The 21,708-nt window shown below is 39.8% G+C and overlaps 1 protein-coding gene across 14 annotated transcripts in view; it reads right to left on the reverse strand.

Annotated features, from left to right (window-relative positions):
- Positions 1-21,708, reverse strand: part of LOC126335092 (probable ubiquitin carboxyl-terminal hydrolase FAF-X) — a 316,568-nt gene that overhangs the window by 141,358 nt on the left and 153,502 nt on the right. For all 14 annotated transcript variants that reach the window (XM_049997991.1, XM_049997988.1, XM_049997999.1 and 11 more), the window contains 4 exons: positions 9,214-9,368; positions 4,328-4,616; positions 2,454-2,667; positions 781-907 (listed from right to left, as the gene is read on the reverse strand). In XM_049997991.1, coding sequence (XP_049853948.1) covers positions 781-907; positions 2,454-2,667; positions 4,328-4,616; positions 9,214-9,368 — 785 coding nt within the window. The remainder of the gene's footprint in view (positions 1-780; positions 908-2,453; positions 2,668-4,327; positions 4,617-9,213; positions 9,369-21,708) is intronic.

Raw genomic sequence — 21,708 nt, forward strand, 5'->3', positions numbered from 1 at the left:
TTTAAGACCAACACAATGCCAGCATAATTCTATGACCATTACACTGATACTGAATGCTATTTCAACAAGGTTAAACAACAAATAATTTATAATTATATTAATGCAAAAGTGGGTGTAAATTAATATTAATGACAGGAATTTAATGGAACAACAAAAAGTAATGTAAACAGTGGGGAAAATTTCAATTTTGGGAATGTAAAAGACAGGCTGTACTGCATTTTTGTCAAGATTGCAGAGTGCAATGGAACTTTAGGGTTTTACATTCTTTTCCGGCTGTATGAAATCTCTGTCTGTGCTTATGCTATCTTATAGCTATTGACACACTTACTGTTGGCTCTTATGGATTTACCACCCCTATACATTACCAAAGAATTGCTATTTTGACATTTTCTGCGTAAGAAATTTCAGCCATGGTCGATAAACATCAGGCCAAGATGGAGTTTAAGTGTCGTAGGAGTGGATGCCTGGGTGTCTGTGAGATTGCTCATGTGAATGTGTAAACATTTGTAACAGAAAGAGCAAGAACTTTACTGCTAGTGTGAATACTGTTTTTTATTGCATGCCTCACTGCATCATACATCAGCACAGTACAGGTGAGTTGTTGTGTTTCCCCTATTTTACATATAATTAGAGTGTTTTGATATTTGAAATATAAACATTTGTTGCTGTAGCACTTGCACGTAATTGATTCAGTCACTGTAACATAAATAAAAGGCACTAAAAGTTAGTGCTAAATTAAAAAAATCGAAGTGTCACAGCTGATATCAAGATGATGTGTACCTGTTTTTGCACAAAAGCACCAAGTCAATTATAAATGTATGCCACATCCTTTCCCTTGTAAAGTTCTCCAAAGCCTTTGGATTTAGCACAAGCGCTATCGTCAAAACCTCCAACGCTTCTTTACATACTGAAACAGATAAAAACGAATATCAGTAACTTTTCCTTTTCCATGAAATGAAATGACTAATAAAATATATTTTGGGCATGTTTTAGGAGAGGAGGAGGAGGAGGAATGGAGGACAGGAGATGACAAGGTGGGCTGAATAAAGGTAATGGCAACCAGAGTAACTACGCACTGTTTATTTCTTTGGTTATTGTGTTTCAAGTTACCTCCAGAAGTCTGTGAGCAATGGCTAGGGAGGGAAAAAAAAAAAGAGTATGAAATAGTGGTATCTCAACACATCAGAGCAGAGGACACTACCACACCACAAGGATAGGGATGACCACACTACATACCAAGACTATACAAAGGAACTATGATATCTGTGTGTACTTGTTTTTTGTACTGACACTGTAGCCTGGTGATGAGATCAAACCATGGAACATGTTGCTCATTAAATAATTTAAGTAGTCAACAAATTTTGTGAATAGTAACTGTACCTGCAAAACATTTTCAACATACTGATATTGTGACACAGTTGAAAGACGGCTTTGCAACAGACAACCTCAATTATTGATGTTTAAACAACATAGCACTAGTGTACACATATTTTTTTTGAAACAGTTGGGGTTGATTAACGTTCAATATTGGTTGAAATTTATCAGTATGTTGTGTTAAATAGATCACACATTTTTGACAGCTGTTTGATAATAATGTGTCTTTTAAGCCATGGTCGTTACTTGGCTTTGGAATGCATAATGTACTATGCTGTTTTCTTAATCAAAATGTGACTTTCTATAGCCACACGCATATTCAATTTCTATGCAGTAAAAACAAAGAGTGGACTGATTACGTTTGTTATATTAGTGCTTCTGCTTACTGGTTTTAGTTTCAGTATTATCTCTCTCACTTTAAACAATACTTTTGTGCGTATGCTGTTGGGATTGATGGCTTTGTAAAACACATTTGTGAGGCTTGTTCAACAACAGTAAATTAAGTGGACGTAACAGCCACAGTACCAATGATTTATAAATTGAATCATACTGTGCAATGGTACTAACTACCATTAAGTATATGCATGTTAGCACATGTCTGAGCTTACTGTTTGAACTTCTGCTGGTTCTGAAATAACATTCTCACTTCTTCCTCATACGTTTATTTCCAGATGAATGAAATGGCACAACACTAAAATTGCAACAGCAAACCATAAAATATAGACAGCCTTCCAGAGTCATTGAAACCATTTATACAGGCTGTGGATCTCTTCCTCAAAAAATACCTGCCATCTTTGTAAAGGCCTAATGCAATTAGCAGCTGGAAAAGAGCTATGTTGCAACATAAAGATCACTGACCAGTTGTGATTGATAGGAAGTGGCATTGACATAATTCAGAGGTCCTTTTCAAACTAGATCAGAAAGACAATAATTGGCAATGGGCATTGGGTTCATTACAATACATGAAAAGGGAGTGAACTTCAGATTTTCCGAGGAATCTAACAAAACCTGATATCATTTCTTTTCATTGTGTGGTATGAGCATGTGCTTGGACTCTAAAGAAAAGAACCTTTATCTACCTAGGACATCTTCTGTATCAGGTACTTTGGTTGACATTTTGTCATGCATCTGATGCAGTTCTTCTGGTGAAGCATTAAGTAGATGGAGGCTGCCACTGCTTGCAGCCCATGCTAACCGCACAACAGCTCGAATGGTGTTGATATCTGGTAGGTCCCATTGAAGTGCCTGAAGGAACATTAACCGAGATCTATCACTGTCATCAGATAGCACCATCTGAAACACACAACAGAATGGTACAGAATACACATTATGAAGTGTAGTGGAAAGTACCAAGGCTCAACTTTGAACAGCATATTTTAGAACACTACTTTAGTTGAGATAATATTATGCAAGGCTGGATTGCTACTCACCATATCATGGAGATGTTGAGGAAGTAATTAGTTCAACAAAAAGACTGCTAAACAGGTAAGCTTCTGGCCAAACGGAATTATTCTGAATAATACTCAATATCTCCATTATATGGTTTGTGACAGTCTATCATTTTCATAATACTGTAATTATTCCAGCTTGGATTTTCCACTGTTTGTTTTAATTGAGAAGCACACACAGTTCAGCAATTTACAAAAATCACAGGATTTTTAACACCTTTCATGTATAGCAGCTACATAAAATTAGACATATGTTAGTTCTGCATAAATGTATTTTATTGACACACAGCTATAATTGTTTTGGTTTCCACTTGTTTAATTAAATAAACTTGCTTCTTTTAACATAAAGTAGCATATGTAACATGAATCAGCAGTCTATTTACATAATATTTACAACTTCCTCCAGAGAGAGAGAGAGAGAGAGAGAGAGAGAGAGAGAGAGAGAGAGAGAGAGAGAGAGAGAGAGAGAGAGAGAGAGAGAGAGAGTGGGGGGGGGGGAGGGGGGGGGGACATTGATATTTTCTGAATTTCGAAGCTGCGTCCCCCACTCAACAAGCACATTTAAGTATCTGTTGTTGTTATCATTCTCATCCTCTCCTTTCTTTGCCTCAATTTTTGTTCTCTCCTTATGTTAACTACCCCTCAATCATCTCGCTCCCAGTTAACATCTTACTATAAACTATGAGCCTGTTCTGGCTTTTTATCACTTGATACGGCCAATTTAGTGCTTTAACATCACTAACCCTTTACGAAACCTTTTTCGTAACTCTTCAGGTAGAATTTCAGAAAGTTTTCATTCCACCAGGAACTACTAGAATTAATGCATACACTTTCCTTCTCAGTGCTTCAGATCTAGCTCCTAAAAAAAGGAAGCCTCAGCTCTGAAATCTTAAGAGTTTCACATTGTTGAGCAATTTCCATTCCTACTGATGTTTCTGCTTCCACTGTTTCAGTTACCATTAAACCTTACATAGTTTTCCTTTGCGTTTCTGACCACTGTTTGTTGGACATTATCAGAGGATTTGTATCTTTAGAAGCAAAAATAAATGATAGAGTCTATCACGATCATTCACAAAACTGGCAGTTAATATCTCACATTTCCACTCGTACATAAGCAGAAATTGAAAGAGAGACAAGAAATTAGAGTAGTGAGCATCTGAAATTCATACTTCTGCTTTCAAACAAATAGAAGAGTTGGTTTCGAATGTATAAGCTAGTGCACTTCTTGCCACACAACAGCAATCACCTGCCACGCAGCCACTGAAATCAGTAATGATTATGAGGATGAGCATGCCAAATTATGTACTCACTTTGTCCTATCTCTCACATTTCCATTTGCAAATAAACAACATTTCTTTCCTAGACAGAAGAGTGTAGGAAAATGTTCTATGCTTACACAGCAAGAGAAATAATCAGTGTACTTGATTTTACCAATTTTTCAGTTATATACTTACAGCTTAAATTTAAGACATTAAAAATTCTATTACTCCAGAAAGAAGACTTACCTCTTTTGCCAGACTCTGTGCAACTTTTGCTGCCACACTCCGCAGCATGTATTCTGTGTTTTGATTGGGGATGTTAAGTAGAGCCTGCCGCAGAACAGACATTGGATTGTGAGATATGGTGTTCGCATTGCTATGGTTGTTTAGATTTACTGTACTGCTGTTTGTTTCTGGTACCACGTAGTCTGTCATTTCAGAAGTGGGTGGAGGATCATCCCTAACACGAACAATTACATGGCCAACTACTGACAAAAGCAGCTTGCTCATCTTCAGTACTGTTAGGTATGCTGACCTGTAAAAGATTATTTCACAGCATGAGACAATCATGCATATATAGAAGTCTCTGTACAACACATTCATCAAAACCCATTATCAAAACCCGCACAGTAGAAAGGTACTTGTACTAGGAAACTTTTCCAAAACCCTCAATAGCTCACTTCGACACGCAGAAACTCACTTGTCAAGTCACTTCTCTTCTGAAGAGTTTTCTGGCAGTTGAAAATGTTCATCAAAACACTTTTGAGAGTGTGATCTGTAATGGGAGGGAATCTGTTCTCAAGGAAACACAACAAAGTTTCATGGGGTGCTCAGGTACTTTAACACTTATTGCAGCTAAAAAGTTGACAAATTATTGAGTTGTGTGTTGGAACAATGTCTGATGGAAGAACTGCCTGCCACATTTCCATCTGTAGTTGTTAAGCACTCTAGTACCTTATGGCAGACAATCACTTACAATCTCTCAAAAGGTTGTGAATGGAGGATTGAGCATCTCTCATTTCAGTGCTCATCTCCTAAGGATGGGACTTGTTAACAACAACAGGTTAATCCCTGGCTATTGCAACTTTGCGGACACATAATAAAAATGGACAAGTTCATATTACTTACAGCAGTGCTATTCGCATGCACAGATGCACTATTTGCACAAATGGGCACTATATGAAACTAGCTGATGTGTCAAAAAGGGCTGCATACTGAACTACAATGTTTTAATGCAGCCTAAGAGAAATATGCTAATTTAAGATGCAGTCACACCCAAGGGTTCTTCTATTTACTGGTATGATACGCACTGATCTTCCTACAATAATTTCCATACTGCAATAACATTTCGTTAAGTGATGGAAGACAGTAAACAGAACAGGGCACATGCTGAAAGTTTAAATTATCTTAAATTCTCTGAGGCACTGGAATACCACATAACATTGTGGAGCAAGCAGAAGAGAGATTTACTCAAAAGCACTGACCTGCTACGAGATCTTGGCAAAAACTGCTACTGCTACTCCCTCCCCCCAATCAAACTGCACTGGCAGACACCACTAAGCACTGAGGCATTACTCATCATCAGGAGGTTCACTCTTACAATTTCCTGAGTGTAAGAGGGCAGACAGAAAAGTTCTCAGCTTGATAGTGAAAATAAAATTTATGCTTTCAAAAAAGGTTTATTTTTCAAACATAATCCCCCCTAATATAAATACATTTCATCCAGCAGTGTTCCAGTGCCATTATCTACTAGCTGTAGTGTTCCTCCAGAAGTTCTGCAAAGTACCTATCCTCAGCCGCAATGGCTTTTTGATTGGACAAAAGTGTTGACCAGAGAGAAATTTCTTCAGTTCTGAGAATAGATGGAAGTCCAGGGGAACCAAATGTGGTGAATAGCGTACATTTCCAGCACTTTGTAGTTCAAATCCCTCAATTTCCCATTGCCAAGGACTTTTGTGGGCAGGTGCATTGTCCTGATGGAAGATGATTTTTTTTCTTCTTCTTTAAGCCGGGCCTGTTTTCATGAATGTTTGTGTCAAGTTTCATTAGAAGTTGAGAGTAGTATTCTCTAGTTATGGTTTCACCTTTTTCATGGCACTCAGTCAACAAAATTCCCTTTCGCATGCCTAACACTTGACGCCACGATCTTTCCCACCAATGGCACTATCCACGTCTTCTTTGGAACTGAGGAACCAGCTTCTACACATTGCATAGACTGCTTTTTGGATTCAGGTGTGTAGTGGTGAACCCATGTTTCATCCACTGTCACGTCTTGATGCAAAAAGTAACTTCTGTTTTACTTAAAACAGCACCAAGTAGGCTTGTGCAAATACGTTTGTGATCCGCACTTACAGCACCCACCTTGCGCAAAACTTTCTCATGTTCAATGAAAGATGTGACCAACACTTTCCTTTGATATCACTACAGCATTAGCAATCCTACCCACCTTTATACACTGATCTTCAAAATCATATCACGCAGTTTGTTGATGATTTCTGTGGGTTTTCACTTTTTGGTCACCCTTCACATGGATCATCTTTGATGGTTTCACAGCCATGTTCAAACTTGGTTGCCCATTTCTTCACGGTGTAAATTATAAGTGAAGCACTGCCACACACATTTACAAGCCACAAATGAATTTCAGTCTGTGTTACATCATCTTTTACAAAGAATTTAATCACCAAACAACACAACTTTTGTCCATTTTCAACAACACATGTGGCACAACCACTCCAAACAAATGTCAACAGCCAACTGCTGCCTGGAATGACTTACAGTTTTACACAGCATACTAACATGTGTACCAACTTAAAGAGGAAAGTATCACTTGAGTAGTGCTGCAATCTCTTTGCAGGCAGTAATCTACTCAGACAGCCCTCATGTAATCCGAGATGAGTTGGACACACACAATAATTACCTTAACATTTGTCCCACAAAATCACCAGGATGGAAAAATAAGAGAAAGTCTAGCTTATGTACACTTATCGACAATCATTCTTCCCACACACCATTAGCAAAAGGAAAAGGAAAGAGGGAAAATAATAGTGAGCAACAGACTTCAGCATTTGCTGTTTATGGAACTGAAACACTTTAAATACTGCCAAGCCTTAACTTAAAAATTCAGTGGCAATCACATACCTCAGTACATAATGTTCACCTGGCTCTTACAAAATCTGTACTTGTTTAAAGCACACCACCACCACCACCACCACCACCACCACCACCACCACCACCACCAGCATGAGTTAATATGATAACGGGTGAGATACTAACACTTTATAAAATGGTATCTCAGGACAGTCATACTTTCAGCAGTAGTAGTTGAAGGGAACAGGAATTTATTTTCAATTGCTGCTTTATTTTGTGAATTTCTACTGCTGAACAGTGGTTGAATTTTCTCATACCACTGTCTGTGTACCACATGATGAACCACACTATCTGATGCTTTTAAACTCTGATGGAATTGAACAGTAACATATTTTGTACATAAGAAGTTTTTGTTTATACTCCTTCAGTCACTTTTTTCAAATTTCAATAAATTACATGATGCATTCTGGACGTTGTCAGTCCTCCTCCAGAAGATCTGAAGATGGACCAACAGTGAATGAAATACTGAATTCAAAAGATGGACCCTCAGACTCCAAAATGCATTGTGTAATTTAATAAAACACAAAAAAATGTGATAGAAAGCTTTTTATTCAAACTTCCTGTTTATTGAATACAGTCATGTTCACAGCTCCAAAATTTCGAAAAATCGTATTTTGTATCATTCCATTTTTGCTCATGAGTTGCACCTGTATAACTCAGTTGGTAAGATGTAAATGTAGATGTCAGGATACTATCTGAAAATGGCAGGGTTCTCAGTTTGAGTCCCAGCCCCACACACCATTTTATTCCACCAGAAAATTACAAAATAACATACATTCCTCTGCAGAGTGAAAGATATAGCCTGAAATCGATTTGGACACCTTTGAATGAATTGTACTAGTTCTCTCTGAAATGGCAACCAGAAGTCAATATGTACAAAGTTAACACTAATTTTTCAGAACATTTCTCATGGAGAATAGAGTTTTTTTTCATAGTCCTTTAAAGTAAACAAACAGTCATGACTGAAAGAAACTTTAATTTTTGAGGTTACCAGTTTCGATCAGTTACTGACCATACTTCATACCTCATTCCACGAACATGCAGTTTGTAACACCTGCTCTGTTCACTGGCTCCACCTACTAACATTATATGAGGTCTGAACGTAGCAGTAAGTGACCGAAACAGTTAACCACAAAAATAAAGGTTTCTTGCTGTCAGACTGTTTATGTTCACTTTAACGTTAACACTTCTAATGAGTGAACACAGTCATAAATGGGCTCACAGTATACTGAGTGGCATGACAAATAAGTTTGCGGAATGTTAAAGTATGACATTCACAGTTATCAAGATCAATAAAGATGATAAGGTTTGACTGGTCACGGACAGGGTAGAAAAATGTCTGTGGTTATTATTTTAGTAATCACCCCTGTTGCCTGAAGGGACTTATGGAAATCATTGAAATCTAAATCTTTATGTATGACTGGAGGTCTGAACCTCAGTCCTCCAAATAAGAGACCAGTATCTAAACAACCATGACGTCTCATCTAGCATTTGGAAGTTAGTGCCACACTACAAAAGTTAAGTGCAAACAGAAACACATGGGAACATTCTTCCTTAAATATGATACTTAGATAAAATTGGCATTATATTCACAACATTCCTCTTATAGTCATTATTTCATAAAAATAAAGACCATGACACAGAGTTGGAGAAAGCTGGACATTTTCAGCAACAAGTTTCATAAGACCATAAGAAATACAGATAGGTGGAAAATGGCACTATTATAATGTATGATTGTGAGAACTGACTTGATACTGAAAAATCATTTTTTTTAATTTGAAGTCTTCAAAGTAATGTATACTTAGGTCTAAAGCTGATTTCCATAAGTAGTCCAAACATTGAAACAGCCTCAAGTAACACTGATTCAAATAAAGACGAGTGTTTGTTTGGATGGTTTTCATGTATACCTCCCTCCTACAAGTAACCTTCCCACCTACACTAGTTATACACACAAATTCTGTATATGAAGCAACTTGAAAACTCACCGTTTTGTAGCTACATCAGCATTCGCGAGAAAATTATTCTTTGTTAACATTTCAAGGATAACAGGAGCGTCCCCACTTCTCATGAAGTTATATTGGAATTCAAAAGCTTTCTCAGACATTGGATCCAGTGCTGGCATCAGTAATGCATACATCACCTAGAAAAGAAATCAATACATACTAATATCTCCGCTCTGATTTAATAAAAGGCATTTATATGAAAGTGCTTTCCACTTTTCAATACTACTGAGAATCAACAAGTAAGTACACTACCTCAGAAAGCGCTACATCGAACATGAGGAGGGAGGAGGGTTATAGGACAAACTTGAGGCCCAGTTAGTTAGTTGGTCAGTTGCATGTTCCATGGAACTTAGTTATGACTATTACCAGGGGGTGGAAGGAGGTTGGTTTTTTTTTTTTTTTTAATTAATTAATAAAATACTCCGGGGCATTTTTCTGTAGTCGAAGGAATTTCACTTGAGAACTCAATGTTTCGTCCCCATCTGCGAAGGACATTGCCAACGAGGATTGTAGCTTTGCTGAATGTCTGATTCACACCCTCACTCGCTACAGAGCCAGTGTCACTAGGAGCCAGAGTGCGAATATTACATTCAAAAATCTACGATCCCCATTGAAAAAGCCTTCCACAGATGGGGACAAAAGCCAGGTTTTAAAGTGAAATTCCTTCAACCACGGCATAATACCTGAGGATATTTTATTAATTTTACAGGATTCATTTCTGCAATAAATGCATATTTTTTAGTGAAAAATTTGTAAATGTGCTGCCACTTGCACGATTTCTTAACCTATGTTTCTGCGACTGGACTATGATCTTTGAAATATTTACAAAGTAACTTGATTAAAATAAAGGGAGCACACAGTTATTTACAACTTGTAGAATACCAAGACTGCAGTAATACTGGTTGAAGAACATGAAAGGGAAGGCAGTACAGAATGGTTTAGACAGTATTGTATCCTATCACCAATGTTATACTCCATTCACTGAGCAAGCAATAAAGGAAATTGAGGAGAAATTTGGAACTATTATTCAGGAAGAAGAGAAAAAAAAATTCTAGGTTTGCTGATGGCACTGTAATTTTGTAAGTGAAGGCAAAGGACTTTGGGGAGCAACTGAATGGAATGGATAGTGTCTTGAAAAGAGATTATAAGATAAATACCAACAAACATAAAACAAGATTAATTGAATGTAGCTGAATTAAATCAGATGATGCCAAAAGACTTGAACTATGAAATGAGACACTAAAAGTAGTGTATTCGTTTTACTTTTTGGACACCAAAATATGTTATGATGACTGAACTAGAGAGAATATAAAATGCGAACTGGAAACAACAAGAAATGCATTTATGAAAAACACACGATTTCAACGACCAACTGAATTGTCTTTTTCAGGTGGTGCACACTGCACTGTTGTAAGTACTCATCACGTGGAATTCAATCAACTGCAAATTGTCATCAGCCTCACAGTGATGTTTAAAGCCGATCGCGAGTTCAGTGGAAAACCAAATAAATGGGGAAAGGTGTTTCAATTTAAACATGTCTTGGGGGCCTGGTCCTCAACTTATTAAGATCTCACCAAATGTCACATCCAACAGAACTGGAAGAAGCTGGGACAAAGTGCCAGGAAGTCTTTTCTGAAGATGTTTGAAGGGTAGCCTTTTATGAAACTGGAATGTGGACAACTAAGGAGTCAGGCAAGAAGAGAACAGAAGCTTTTGAAATGTGGTGCTACAGAAGAATGCTGAAGATTAGATAGGTAGCTCAGCTAACTAATTTGGATGTACTAATTCGAATTGGGGGAAGCATTTCGGGCACATCTGGCTAAAAGATGGGACCAGATGGCAGCACACATTCTGAGCCATCAACAAATACTCAATTTAATAACTGAGGTAATTGTAGTAGTAAAATTTGTAGTGGGGGACCCAGGCTTGAATACAGTAAGCAGATTCTTATGAAGAAGACAATGTAGCTTGTTGCAGTAGTTATAAAGAGATGTTTATTGAAGACCCGCATCAAACAATTCTTCATATTGAGGAATACAACAATGATTGAGAATATTCTGTTTCATTTTTTGGTTTATCCTTGTGTATTATTTCTAATGGTATGATCACGCCTTTTGCAGTAGTGAATAAAATTTCAAGAAAATGTAATTTCCATTTTCAAGTGTTGCAGTTACTCTGCTAGGCTCCATTATAGTACTTTTATTGTTAGCAAAGAGAATTATTTCTGTTTCACTTGTACGTAACAACAACGAGAGCGGACTCAATACTGGTTCCCGTGGTACACTTGAAGTGATCATTTCCCCCCGGTCTGAAGATGCTGTTTCACTGTGTACACGCCACGAGTTTCTTAATGCCATGCTTTGCATCCTTTAAGTTGGACATGTTGAAAACCAGTTATCAGCAAGATTTATGATATCATAATGTCTGATCTTTTGTACAAGAATACCGAAATATCAGACTGAAATATTTGGGCATTTAAATTCTTTATTAACATGTTTCATGAATTGAATTGAGTACATTCTGTGGAGAGACCTTTTTGAAATCTAAATTGAGACTGAAAATTTTATTTTGAGGTAGCCAAGTTATGATTCTTGCAGCAAACATAATTGTTTTTCCTTTGTTTCTTTCCATGATGATTCCTGAATCCATTATTGATGAGATGACTTCCTGCAGGAACAACATATAGGAGGCTGTAAAATATCTCTAAGATTCTTTGCTTAATAATGGTTCTAGAAATTATGTAAGTAGGCTTTCACAGGATAATTTGCATTTATCTTCAAGAGCCACCAATTGAGGTTTTTCAACATTTCAGTGAGGTTCTCCCATGAGTCCAACAAATCCGTTATTATTTGTACACCCTTCTTTGTACACATTCAATGTCCCCTCATAGTCCTATTTGGTATAGCCCCACACACTTTAGTAACATTCTAAGACATGATGCACACATGGTTTATAAGCAGTCCCTTTGTAGAATGACTGCCTTCTCCCACTGTTCTGCCAATGAACCAAAGCCTGCAACAGACTTCTTAAATCTCAGCATATGTGAACATTCCATTTCATATCCCCACAAATAGTTATACCCAGTCCAACTGTCAATTACGGATACTGTAGTTACATGATATTACATTTTTGTTTTGTTTTGTGTACTGGGTGATTTTACATTTCTGTACACTTAAACCACATTATCAATCTCTGCACCACTTTAAAATCTTATCCAGATCTGACAGAATGCCTCTGCAGTTTTCTCCAGCCAGTTTTTCATTATATATATTCTGCAAGAAGTCTGATGTTGGCATTAATATTGTCTGCTAGGTCATTAACATGCAACATGTACAACAAAGATACCAATGCAGTTCCCTGGGCCACACCTGAAGGTATTTCTAGGTCTGTCGATGACTCTCCATCCAACACAATATGCTGCATCCTCTCTTCCAAGAAATCCTCAACAGATTCACAAGTTTTGTTTGATACCCTTATTAAATGTACTTTCATTAATAATCATAGGTGTGATAGTGACACAAATGGTTTCTGGAAGCTAAGGAATACTGCTTGCTCCAGACAGCCATGATCCATAGTTTCCTGAATGGTATGTCAGAAAAGTGAAGTTGGATTTCACGTGATAATTGTTTCTGGAACCTGGATGGCATGGAGGAGGTCATTCTGTTTGTGATACCTCATTACTTTTCAGCTAAAAATATGTTCTATGATTCATCAATAGATGGCTGTCAAACATGTACTGGATAGTAATTTTGTGGGTCATTCTGCTACCCTTCTTGCAGATCTGGTGCCACCTTTCTGAACACAGTTTTTGTTCAAATTATCTGCAGTATATTATGGCTAAAATGGGAGTTAACTAAGCTGTAAATTATGTATAGAATCTGATATATATTCCAATCAGTCTTAGAGTGATTTTAGCCATTTCTCAATGCCACTTACACTAATATCTATTTCATTCACATTTGTAGTGATGCGCCAGAAGTAAACAGAAGCAATACATCTGTATCTTTCTTAGAAAAGAAACATCTGAAAAAGGAGTTCAGGATTTGGCCAGGATTTCTTCTTTTGATCTGCAAGCCTCAATTTCAAGTCATCTGACATTCAAGGGACTCTGTACACTAACTTTGGTCCCCATGACAGCCTTTACGTACAAACAAAATGTCTTTGGGTTTTTTGCAATATCTTTTGGTAAGATTCAGCTATGGTAGTAATTGAGAACTCGTGCATTGTCCTCTTAACAACGAAACACATTTTATTCAGTATCTATCTATCTACAGCTCTAAGCTTTGTTTTCACATGTGGTACAAGAGTAATAATGGCTGTTTCTGTAGAAGCTGCTTTACAATGACTGTATGCCGTGGAGGATCCTCTACCAATATAACCTGTTCTACTTGGTAAATACCTATCCAATGCATGGTGACATGCTAAAGCCTCAGATGTAAATGTTTTAAGTTCCTTTTTGAGACATGACACATCCGCATTTTTATCGATGTTACTCAACATGTAAATCTTCCTACTTGTTTTAGCTGTTCTTTGTACTTTTGTAATCATAGCTGCTACAAGTGCCTTAAGTTCAATTGCTACCAGTATCAACTGGACATCCTCAATGATGCCCCATGTACTTGCTGCCAATGTATCTAACATATTTCCATCATGAGTGGGCTACCAAACTGTGAGTTCTGCATAGTTTTCCACAAAGGCATTTAGTAATGACAAACGTGTTCCTGTTTAAGATCGATGCTGTAGAGTGTACATGCAATGTAGCACGACTCCAATGCAGATATATAAGTACTGACATGTAGGCAAGGGATTAATGTGGCATTCATTTCTGACGAGTGTGGCAAATGCAGAAACATGAACTAAGGTGACATTACCAAATGCATCCAAACAGGACGAAAGTGCTGTTATTCTTTTCTTGGTTGCTGAAGGACAAACAGAGACTGATATCCATCGAAAGAATAAACAATGTGTATGGGGACACATGTCTGTCTAAAACCACTGTTGTGGAAGTTGGACCAAGCAGTGCTGTTGCTTCACAATAACATGCATCCCCGTACCACAAATGTCACAATGCAGAAGTTATGCGAACACAAGTGGGCCAACTCGAGCACCTGCCCACTGTCCTGATCTTTTTCCACGCAATTATCATGCCTCTGGCCCCTTAAAAAAGAAATTGAAGGATCAACCATTCCTGTCTGGTGAGGATGTGCAGCAGGCAGTTATGAACTTCTTCATGCAACATAATAGTCTTTTACCAGAACGGTATATTCAAACAGGTGTGTTTTGGAATGATTGCCTTAATCCTGTTCCAGGGATTATATCTCTGTGGAACACCCAAGTGCAAGACCTGCCCAATCTACCCCCCTAGTACTTCTCACTTCAGTCTTGTCACAGGCTTTAGCCTACATCGCTAACTATGAAAGCAGCCATGTCAAAACGCACCATTTCCCCTGCTCCAACACTTGCCCATATGCCTAGCCCATACACTTGCCCCCCTTCCTCTAGCATTCCTTGTCAACAAAGTGGCTGTCTCCCTTTGAGATGCCAGCTACTCACTGCCAATCTCTCTTCATGCCTCATGCCTCCTGCCCCCCCCCCCCCCCCCTCCACTTTTCTCACCTTGACAGAACCCTCACCCATCCTCACCCCAGTCCAGTCCACCAACCACAGCGCAATCCTGGCATTGTGCGTCCAACTGACACTGTAGGGGAGGTGTGTGTGTGTGTGTGTGTGTGTGTGTGTGTGTGTGTGTGTGTGTGTGTGTGTGTGTGTACAAATGCATGCTCAAGAAAAGATAGTCTGAAAGCTAGCAAATTTTCTTTCTTTTTTGTGTACCTGTCAATTACTCAGTACATCTATATTTTCCATATTATTTATATTTCATCCTGTAGTTTCCACTGTTTGAACAAAAAATTAATTTACATTAAATTAGCCTTGCTGTAATATGGACAAAACAAAATACTGCAACATAGGATCAGAATTTCTATGAGCTACATTTTCAATTTTTCAGCCTAGACCTGTTCATTCTGAACTAGTGTTCAAAGGTTAATGAATTTAAAAACTACTTATGAACATGTGCGGATGGATGTGTGTGTGTGTGTGTGTGTGTGTGTGTGTGTGTGTGTGTGTGTGTGTGTGTGCGCGCAAGAGTGTACACCTGTCCTTTTTTCCTCCTAAGGGAAGTCTTTCCGCTCCCGGGATTGGAATGACTCCTTACCCTCTCCCTTAAAACCCACATCCTTTCGTCTTTCCCTCGCCTTCCCTCTTTCCTGAAGAAGCAACCGTCGGTTGCAGAAGCTAGAAATTCTGTGTGTGTGTTTGTGTATTTTATTTATTGTGCGTATCTATCGGCGCTTTCCCGCTTGGTAAGTCTTGGAATCTTTGTTTTTAATATATTTTTCCCATGTGGAAGTTTCTTTCTATTTTAGAGAGAGAGAGAGAGAGAGAGAGAGAGAGAGAGAGAGAGAAGAATGGGGGCGGGGGGTTGGATCAGCTGTCAGCCATCACACTTTGACAAGACATTTTAAAGTATTTAAACTGCAGGATTATACTATCAAAAGCCTGTGACCATATCATACAGATCTTTGGCAACAGTTGATCCATTATGCTGTGTTTTAATCATTTAATTGAAACTCTACACTTGTTCTTTGATACTTAATAAAGAATGTCCTACAAAAAATGGATATTTCAATCTATAATTAATACATGTATTAACATATACTGTTTTAAGCAAATTTTTAGTTTTAGCCAAATAAAATCCAATTTGTGATTTGCTAATTTACTGGTCATAACTGTTACGAAGTATTGTCTGAAGAATACAGAAAGCACATTTCAAACACACACGGAATAAAAATGCTGAGTTTTACATATAAATTACACTGATGGGTGACAACAAAACTCCACATTTTAAAATAATTTTATAGATTTTTAGACAATATAGTAGTACTTTCATTGTCTGGAACTTCCCTTCTCTTTGCAAGAATCTCTATGACAACAGTAATTCCAGCAACATCTGCAGAATAGTAATTGTGAGAACAATAGACTTGAGCTGACGGGGGATGCCCACCAGGATATCATTGCACAGCTTGCTATGGTGGCATTATGACCTTTGTATCACTTCTGTGTAATTCTGTGTTAATAACTGATTGCTGAAAGCAAATTATATGAACTGCATATATTATCCTATAAGGGCCACATACTGCATTATGAAAGTAGATGTGTACAAGTTGTGTGTTAAAACATTGCCAGCAGTACAAAGAAAAGCAATTATTGAGCAATTTCTGACTCTCTATTATTTTATGTATTTGATAATGAGTTTGTTTCACAAACTGCAAGAGTGTGGCTCACTCCTCTAAAGCTCTAGAGGAGTGAGATCTACTCCGACAAATTCTGACGAATAATACAGGCAACAATCATAAAAAATAAGTTATTGCATTGAAGAGCACAAATATTGTGCAATCCTACCACCACCTACTCCAGTCCAGTCACTAACATCACCTATCCCATCAAAGGCAGAGCTACCTGTGAAACCAGTCATGTGATTTACAACCCAAGTTGCAACCACTATGATGCATTCTATGTAGGCATGACAACCAACAAGCTGTCTGTCCGCATGGACGACCACCAACAAACTGTGGCCAAAAAACAAGTGGACCACCCTGTTGATGAACACGCTGCCAAACATGATATCCCTCATCTCAATGACTGCTTCACAGCCGGTGCCACTTGGATCCTTCCCACCAACACCAGCTTTTCTGAATTGCACAGGTGGGAGCTTTCCCTGCAATACATCCTATGTTCCCGTAACCCTCCTGGCCTCAACCTTTGTTAGTCACTGTCCTCACCCATCGAACCCCCTTCCTGTTCCCATTCCAGCACTACACAGCCGTCATTTCACCGCCACACCCAGTCTTTTAATTTCTTTTTATTTCTCTCCTTTCCACTACTTACCCCCTCCCCCCTCCGCACCTTTTCTCCCGCCCTCCATCTAAACTGCAACACTTCACTGTCCGCCACACCCACCATACTATCCCTCCCCCCTCCCCGCCCCAGCCTCCTCCTTAGCCCCAACCAGTCGCCACTCCCATCATGCACTGGTGCTGCTGCTCGCAGTGTGGTTTCAGCTCTGTAAGACTGCAGACGTGTGTGCAAATTGTGTTTGCGTGAGTGTGTGTGAGCGCTTGTGTGTAAGTGTGTCTACTGCTGACAAAGGCCTTAATGGCCGAAAGCTATAATTGTGTCAATCTTTTTGATGTGCCTATCGTGACTCAGCAACTTCCCTATATGGTGAGTAGCAACTTTCCTTCTCTGGTATTGTGTTACATTCCATCCTGGATTTTCCATTGTTTGGCTTTTGCCTGACGGCTTTTCTCCTATCCTAACCCTGTGCTGTTTTTCTTTGTAACTACATTCTTTTGCATCCGCTATACCCAATGTCCATCCTTCTTTCCTTTCTTTTCTGTGTTTCTCTTGTTGCCTTACGAACCGCTCTGCACATTCTACTTATGAACCACACTGTATCAACCATCTTGGCCGTGAGCAGACAGACAGCCTCAAGACCATGCTGATTGTTGGTGCAGCATCTTAGGTGCCACATTACTCCCACCAATATAATGAAGCCTATAACTTCAAACTGATCATGCTCCCAGTGTCAATTTCCATATTTTTGATTGTTATCTCCCGCACTTTTCCGGTGTAACACAATCTTACATTTCTAACTATGAACCTCGCCCCCCCCCCCCCCCCCCCACTTTCCCCGGTCTATCCCTGTTCGCACCCACTAAATCCACATCATCCAGTCACATCTGCCGTCCCCCTTACGCTTATCCACCCTCAAACCTGTTACTCACAGTAATATATTTATTATTGATTAGTTAATTCTCCACTTTAATCCTTGTGACTTTTGTCTTCCACTATTGTCATCTTCCTCAGATTTCATGTCGTTTTTCTTCCCCTCGTGCATCCATTTCGTCCTTTCCACACATATTTGGGTGTATTTTTGCGTAATTTTTCGGACGTAATTCAACTGTCTTACATGATTTTTGCATTTTTTTGCACCACCAAGGATGCTTGCTCCTTCCATCTGCATCAATACAGTAAAGTTTCCTAATCCCTAGCCAGATCCCAGTCCTACATACTGTTCCTGCGTTGTTGCTTGGCTCGTGAAATCCCCCCCTACTGGCCTTACCATCAAATTACCGATTCTGGTTGCCACCCCTCCTGACCTGTTCAGATTCCTCCAATCCTTAGCCCTCATCAATATAGTCCTGCAAAACCATATCAACCAAGGCCAATCCTCCTTGCGGTACCTTCTCTCCATGCACAAAATTCTCCTGCTATGTAATCCCAAATTCCTGGAACCCATAACACAGATTGAAACTCTTGCCCAGGAGGAACTTGAGCAAAATGCACAATGCCATCTCAAAAAGCTCTCCATCCTAGTCACTTCCTACTCTTGCCTCAGAGTACCACTGTCCACCACTTCTACAACAACCTCCAAACCTCCCCCACACCCCCTCGTAGCTGACAAACCCTGTCTCACAGACCTAATACACTTACCCCACCCTCCTAACCTCCCTCCCACCACAACACAGAACCTAAACAGACTCGCAACACAGTTATGAACCTTTCCTCCAGAAGCCTTAGTGCCACAGAAATAACAGTCCTTTCCAGTGGCCTCATCTTTTGCCCCACTCCCAAATTCAATCATGCAGGACTTGTTAAGGACCTTCTCTCCACCCCTACAGTGAAAACAGTATTTCACCACCAACCCGACCAATCAGACTTGACCAAAGACCAATATTGAACCTTGCCTAACTCAGTTCACTCCTCCATCCAACTGTGATCCACCCCCACTGCCTCCAAACCACCCCCTGTTAACTTTTCAGAATTTCTAAACCTCGAACCTTGCCTCAACATCATTCCCCAAATCCCTCAGCATGCAAACTAACCTTACATCAGCAGAAAGAACTGCAGTCCACAATCTAAAAACTGATCCTGACCTTATAATCCTACCTGCTAACAAAGGCTCCACCACCATTGTTTTGAACCGCAAGGCTTAGTGGCAGAAGGACTCCATCAGCTGTCAGATACTTCCACCTACAAACTGTGCCACAGTGATCCCATCCCAGTAATCCAACAGGATCTCCAGTCACTACTCAAATCCTTAGGCCCATCCCAGAACCTCTCCCCAGAGTCCATCTCTCTACTTACCCCTACCACTCCCCACACTCCCACCTTCCATATGCTTCCTAAAGTACATAAACCCAACCACCCAGGTTGAACCATTGTGGCTGGTTACTGTGCCCCCACTGTGAGAATCTCTACTCTCATAGACCAACACCTTCAACCTATTACCTGGAACCTATCCTCCTACATAAAAGATACCAACCACTTCCTCAACCAACTCTCCACAGTTCCAGTCCCTTTACCACATGGTGCCCTGCTTGTCATTATTGATGCCATCTTCCTGTACACTAACATTCCTAATTCCCACGGCCTTACTGCTATCGAACACTACTTTTTTCAGACACCCTATGGATTCCAAACCAAGAACCTCCTTCATAGTCTCCATGACCAACTATATCCTCACCCACAATTACTTCTCCTTTGAAGGCATTACCTACAAACATATCCGCAATACGACTATGGGCATCCGCATGGCACCATCCTGTGCTAACCTATTCATGGGCCATCTAGAGGAATCCTTCCCAAAAGCCCAGAATCCTAAACCCCTCACCTGGTTCAGATTCACTGATGATATCTTTGCTACCTGGATTGAAGGTGAGGACACCTTATTCACATTCCTCCAAAACCTCAACAACTTCTCCCCCATTTGCTTCACCTGGTCCTACTCAACCCAACAAGCCACCTTCCTAGATGTTGACCTTCACCTCAGAGATGACTACATCAGTACCTCCATCCATATCAAACCTACTGACCCACAGCAATACCTCCACTTCGGCAGCTGCCACCCATTCCATACCAAGAAGTACCTTCCATACAGCCTAGTCACCCGTGGTCATCGCATCTGCAATGACGAGCAATCCCTCTCAAAATATACCGAGGATCTCACCGAAGCCTTCACTGACCGTAATTATCCTCCGATCCTTGTACAAAAACAAATCTCCCGTGCCTTATCTTTGCAGTCTCCCACCACCTCCCAAAGTCCCACAGTCCAGCCTCTGGCCACAGAGGAGCATTCCCCTCATAACTTATTACTACCCAGGACAGGAGCAACAGAATTACATTCTCTGCCAGGGTTTCGATTACCTCTTGCCGTGCCCTGAAATGATAAATGTCCTGCACACTATCCTTCCCACCCCTCCTACCATGGTAATCTGCCATCCACCGAACCTACACAATAAACTCATCCATTCTTACACAACCGCTGCTCCTAATCCCTTACCTCATGGCTCATACCCTTGTAACAGACTTAGATGTAAGACCTGTCACATACATCCTCCTACCACCACCTACCCTAGTCCAGTCATTAACATCACCTATCCCATCAATGGCAGGGCTACCTGTGAAACCAGTCATGTGATTTACAACCTAAGCTGCAAGCACTACGTAGGCATGACAACCAACAAGCTGGCTGTCTGCATGAAAGGCCACCAACGAATTGTGGCCAAAAAACAAGTGGACCACCCTGTGGCTGAACACACTGCCAAACATGATATCCCTCATCTCAATGACTGCTTCACAGCCGATGCCATTTGGATCCTTCCCACCAACACTAGTTTTTCTGAATTGCACAGGTGGGAGCTTTCCCTGCAATACATTCTATGTTCCCGTAACCCCCCTGGCTTCAACCTTCTTTAGTCACTGTCCTCACCCATCGAACTCCCTCCCTGTTCCCATTCCACCACTACATAGCCATCATTTCACTGCCACACCCAGTCTTAATTTCTCTCCTTTCCACTACTTACCCCCTCCGATCCTTCTCTCCTGCCCTCCATCTAAACTGCAACACTTCACTGTCTGCCACTTTCACCATACTATCCCTCTCCCTCCTCGCCCCAGCCTCCGCCTTTTCACATATCAATCAACGGAATTTTTAACATCCTATTATAGCACCACATCTCAAATGCTTCAATTCTCATTTTTTCCATATTTCTCACAGTCCATCATTGATTAGCATACAATGCTGTACTTTCTCAGAAATTTCTTCCTCAAATTAAGTCCAATGTTTGATATTAGTAGATTTCTTTCAGCCAGGAATGCCATCTTTGCTTGTGCTAATCTGCCTTTTATGTCCTCTTTGCTTCATCCATGGTATGTTATTTTTCTTCCAAGTTAGCAGAATTCCTTAACTTCATCTACTTCGTGGTCCCAAATTTCAATATTTAGTTTATTGCTCATCTCATTGCTGCTACTCCCCATTCCTTTAGTCTTTCTGGAGTTTACTCTCAATCTATATGCTTAGCTCAAGACTTCATTCTATTCACAAGTCCTGTAATTATTCTACATTTTCACTGA

This window comes from Schistocerca gregaria, chromosome 2, assembly GCF_023897955.1.
Source record: "Schistocerca gregaria isolate iqSchGreg1 chromosome 2, iqSchGreg1.2, whole genome shotgun sequence".
NCBI classification, from domain to species: domain Eukaryota; kingdom Metazoa; phylum Arthropoda; class Insecta; order Orthoptera; family Acrididae; genus Schistocerca; species Schistocerca gregaria.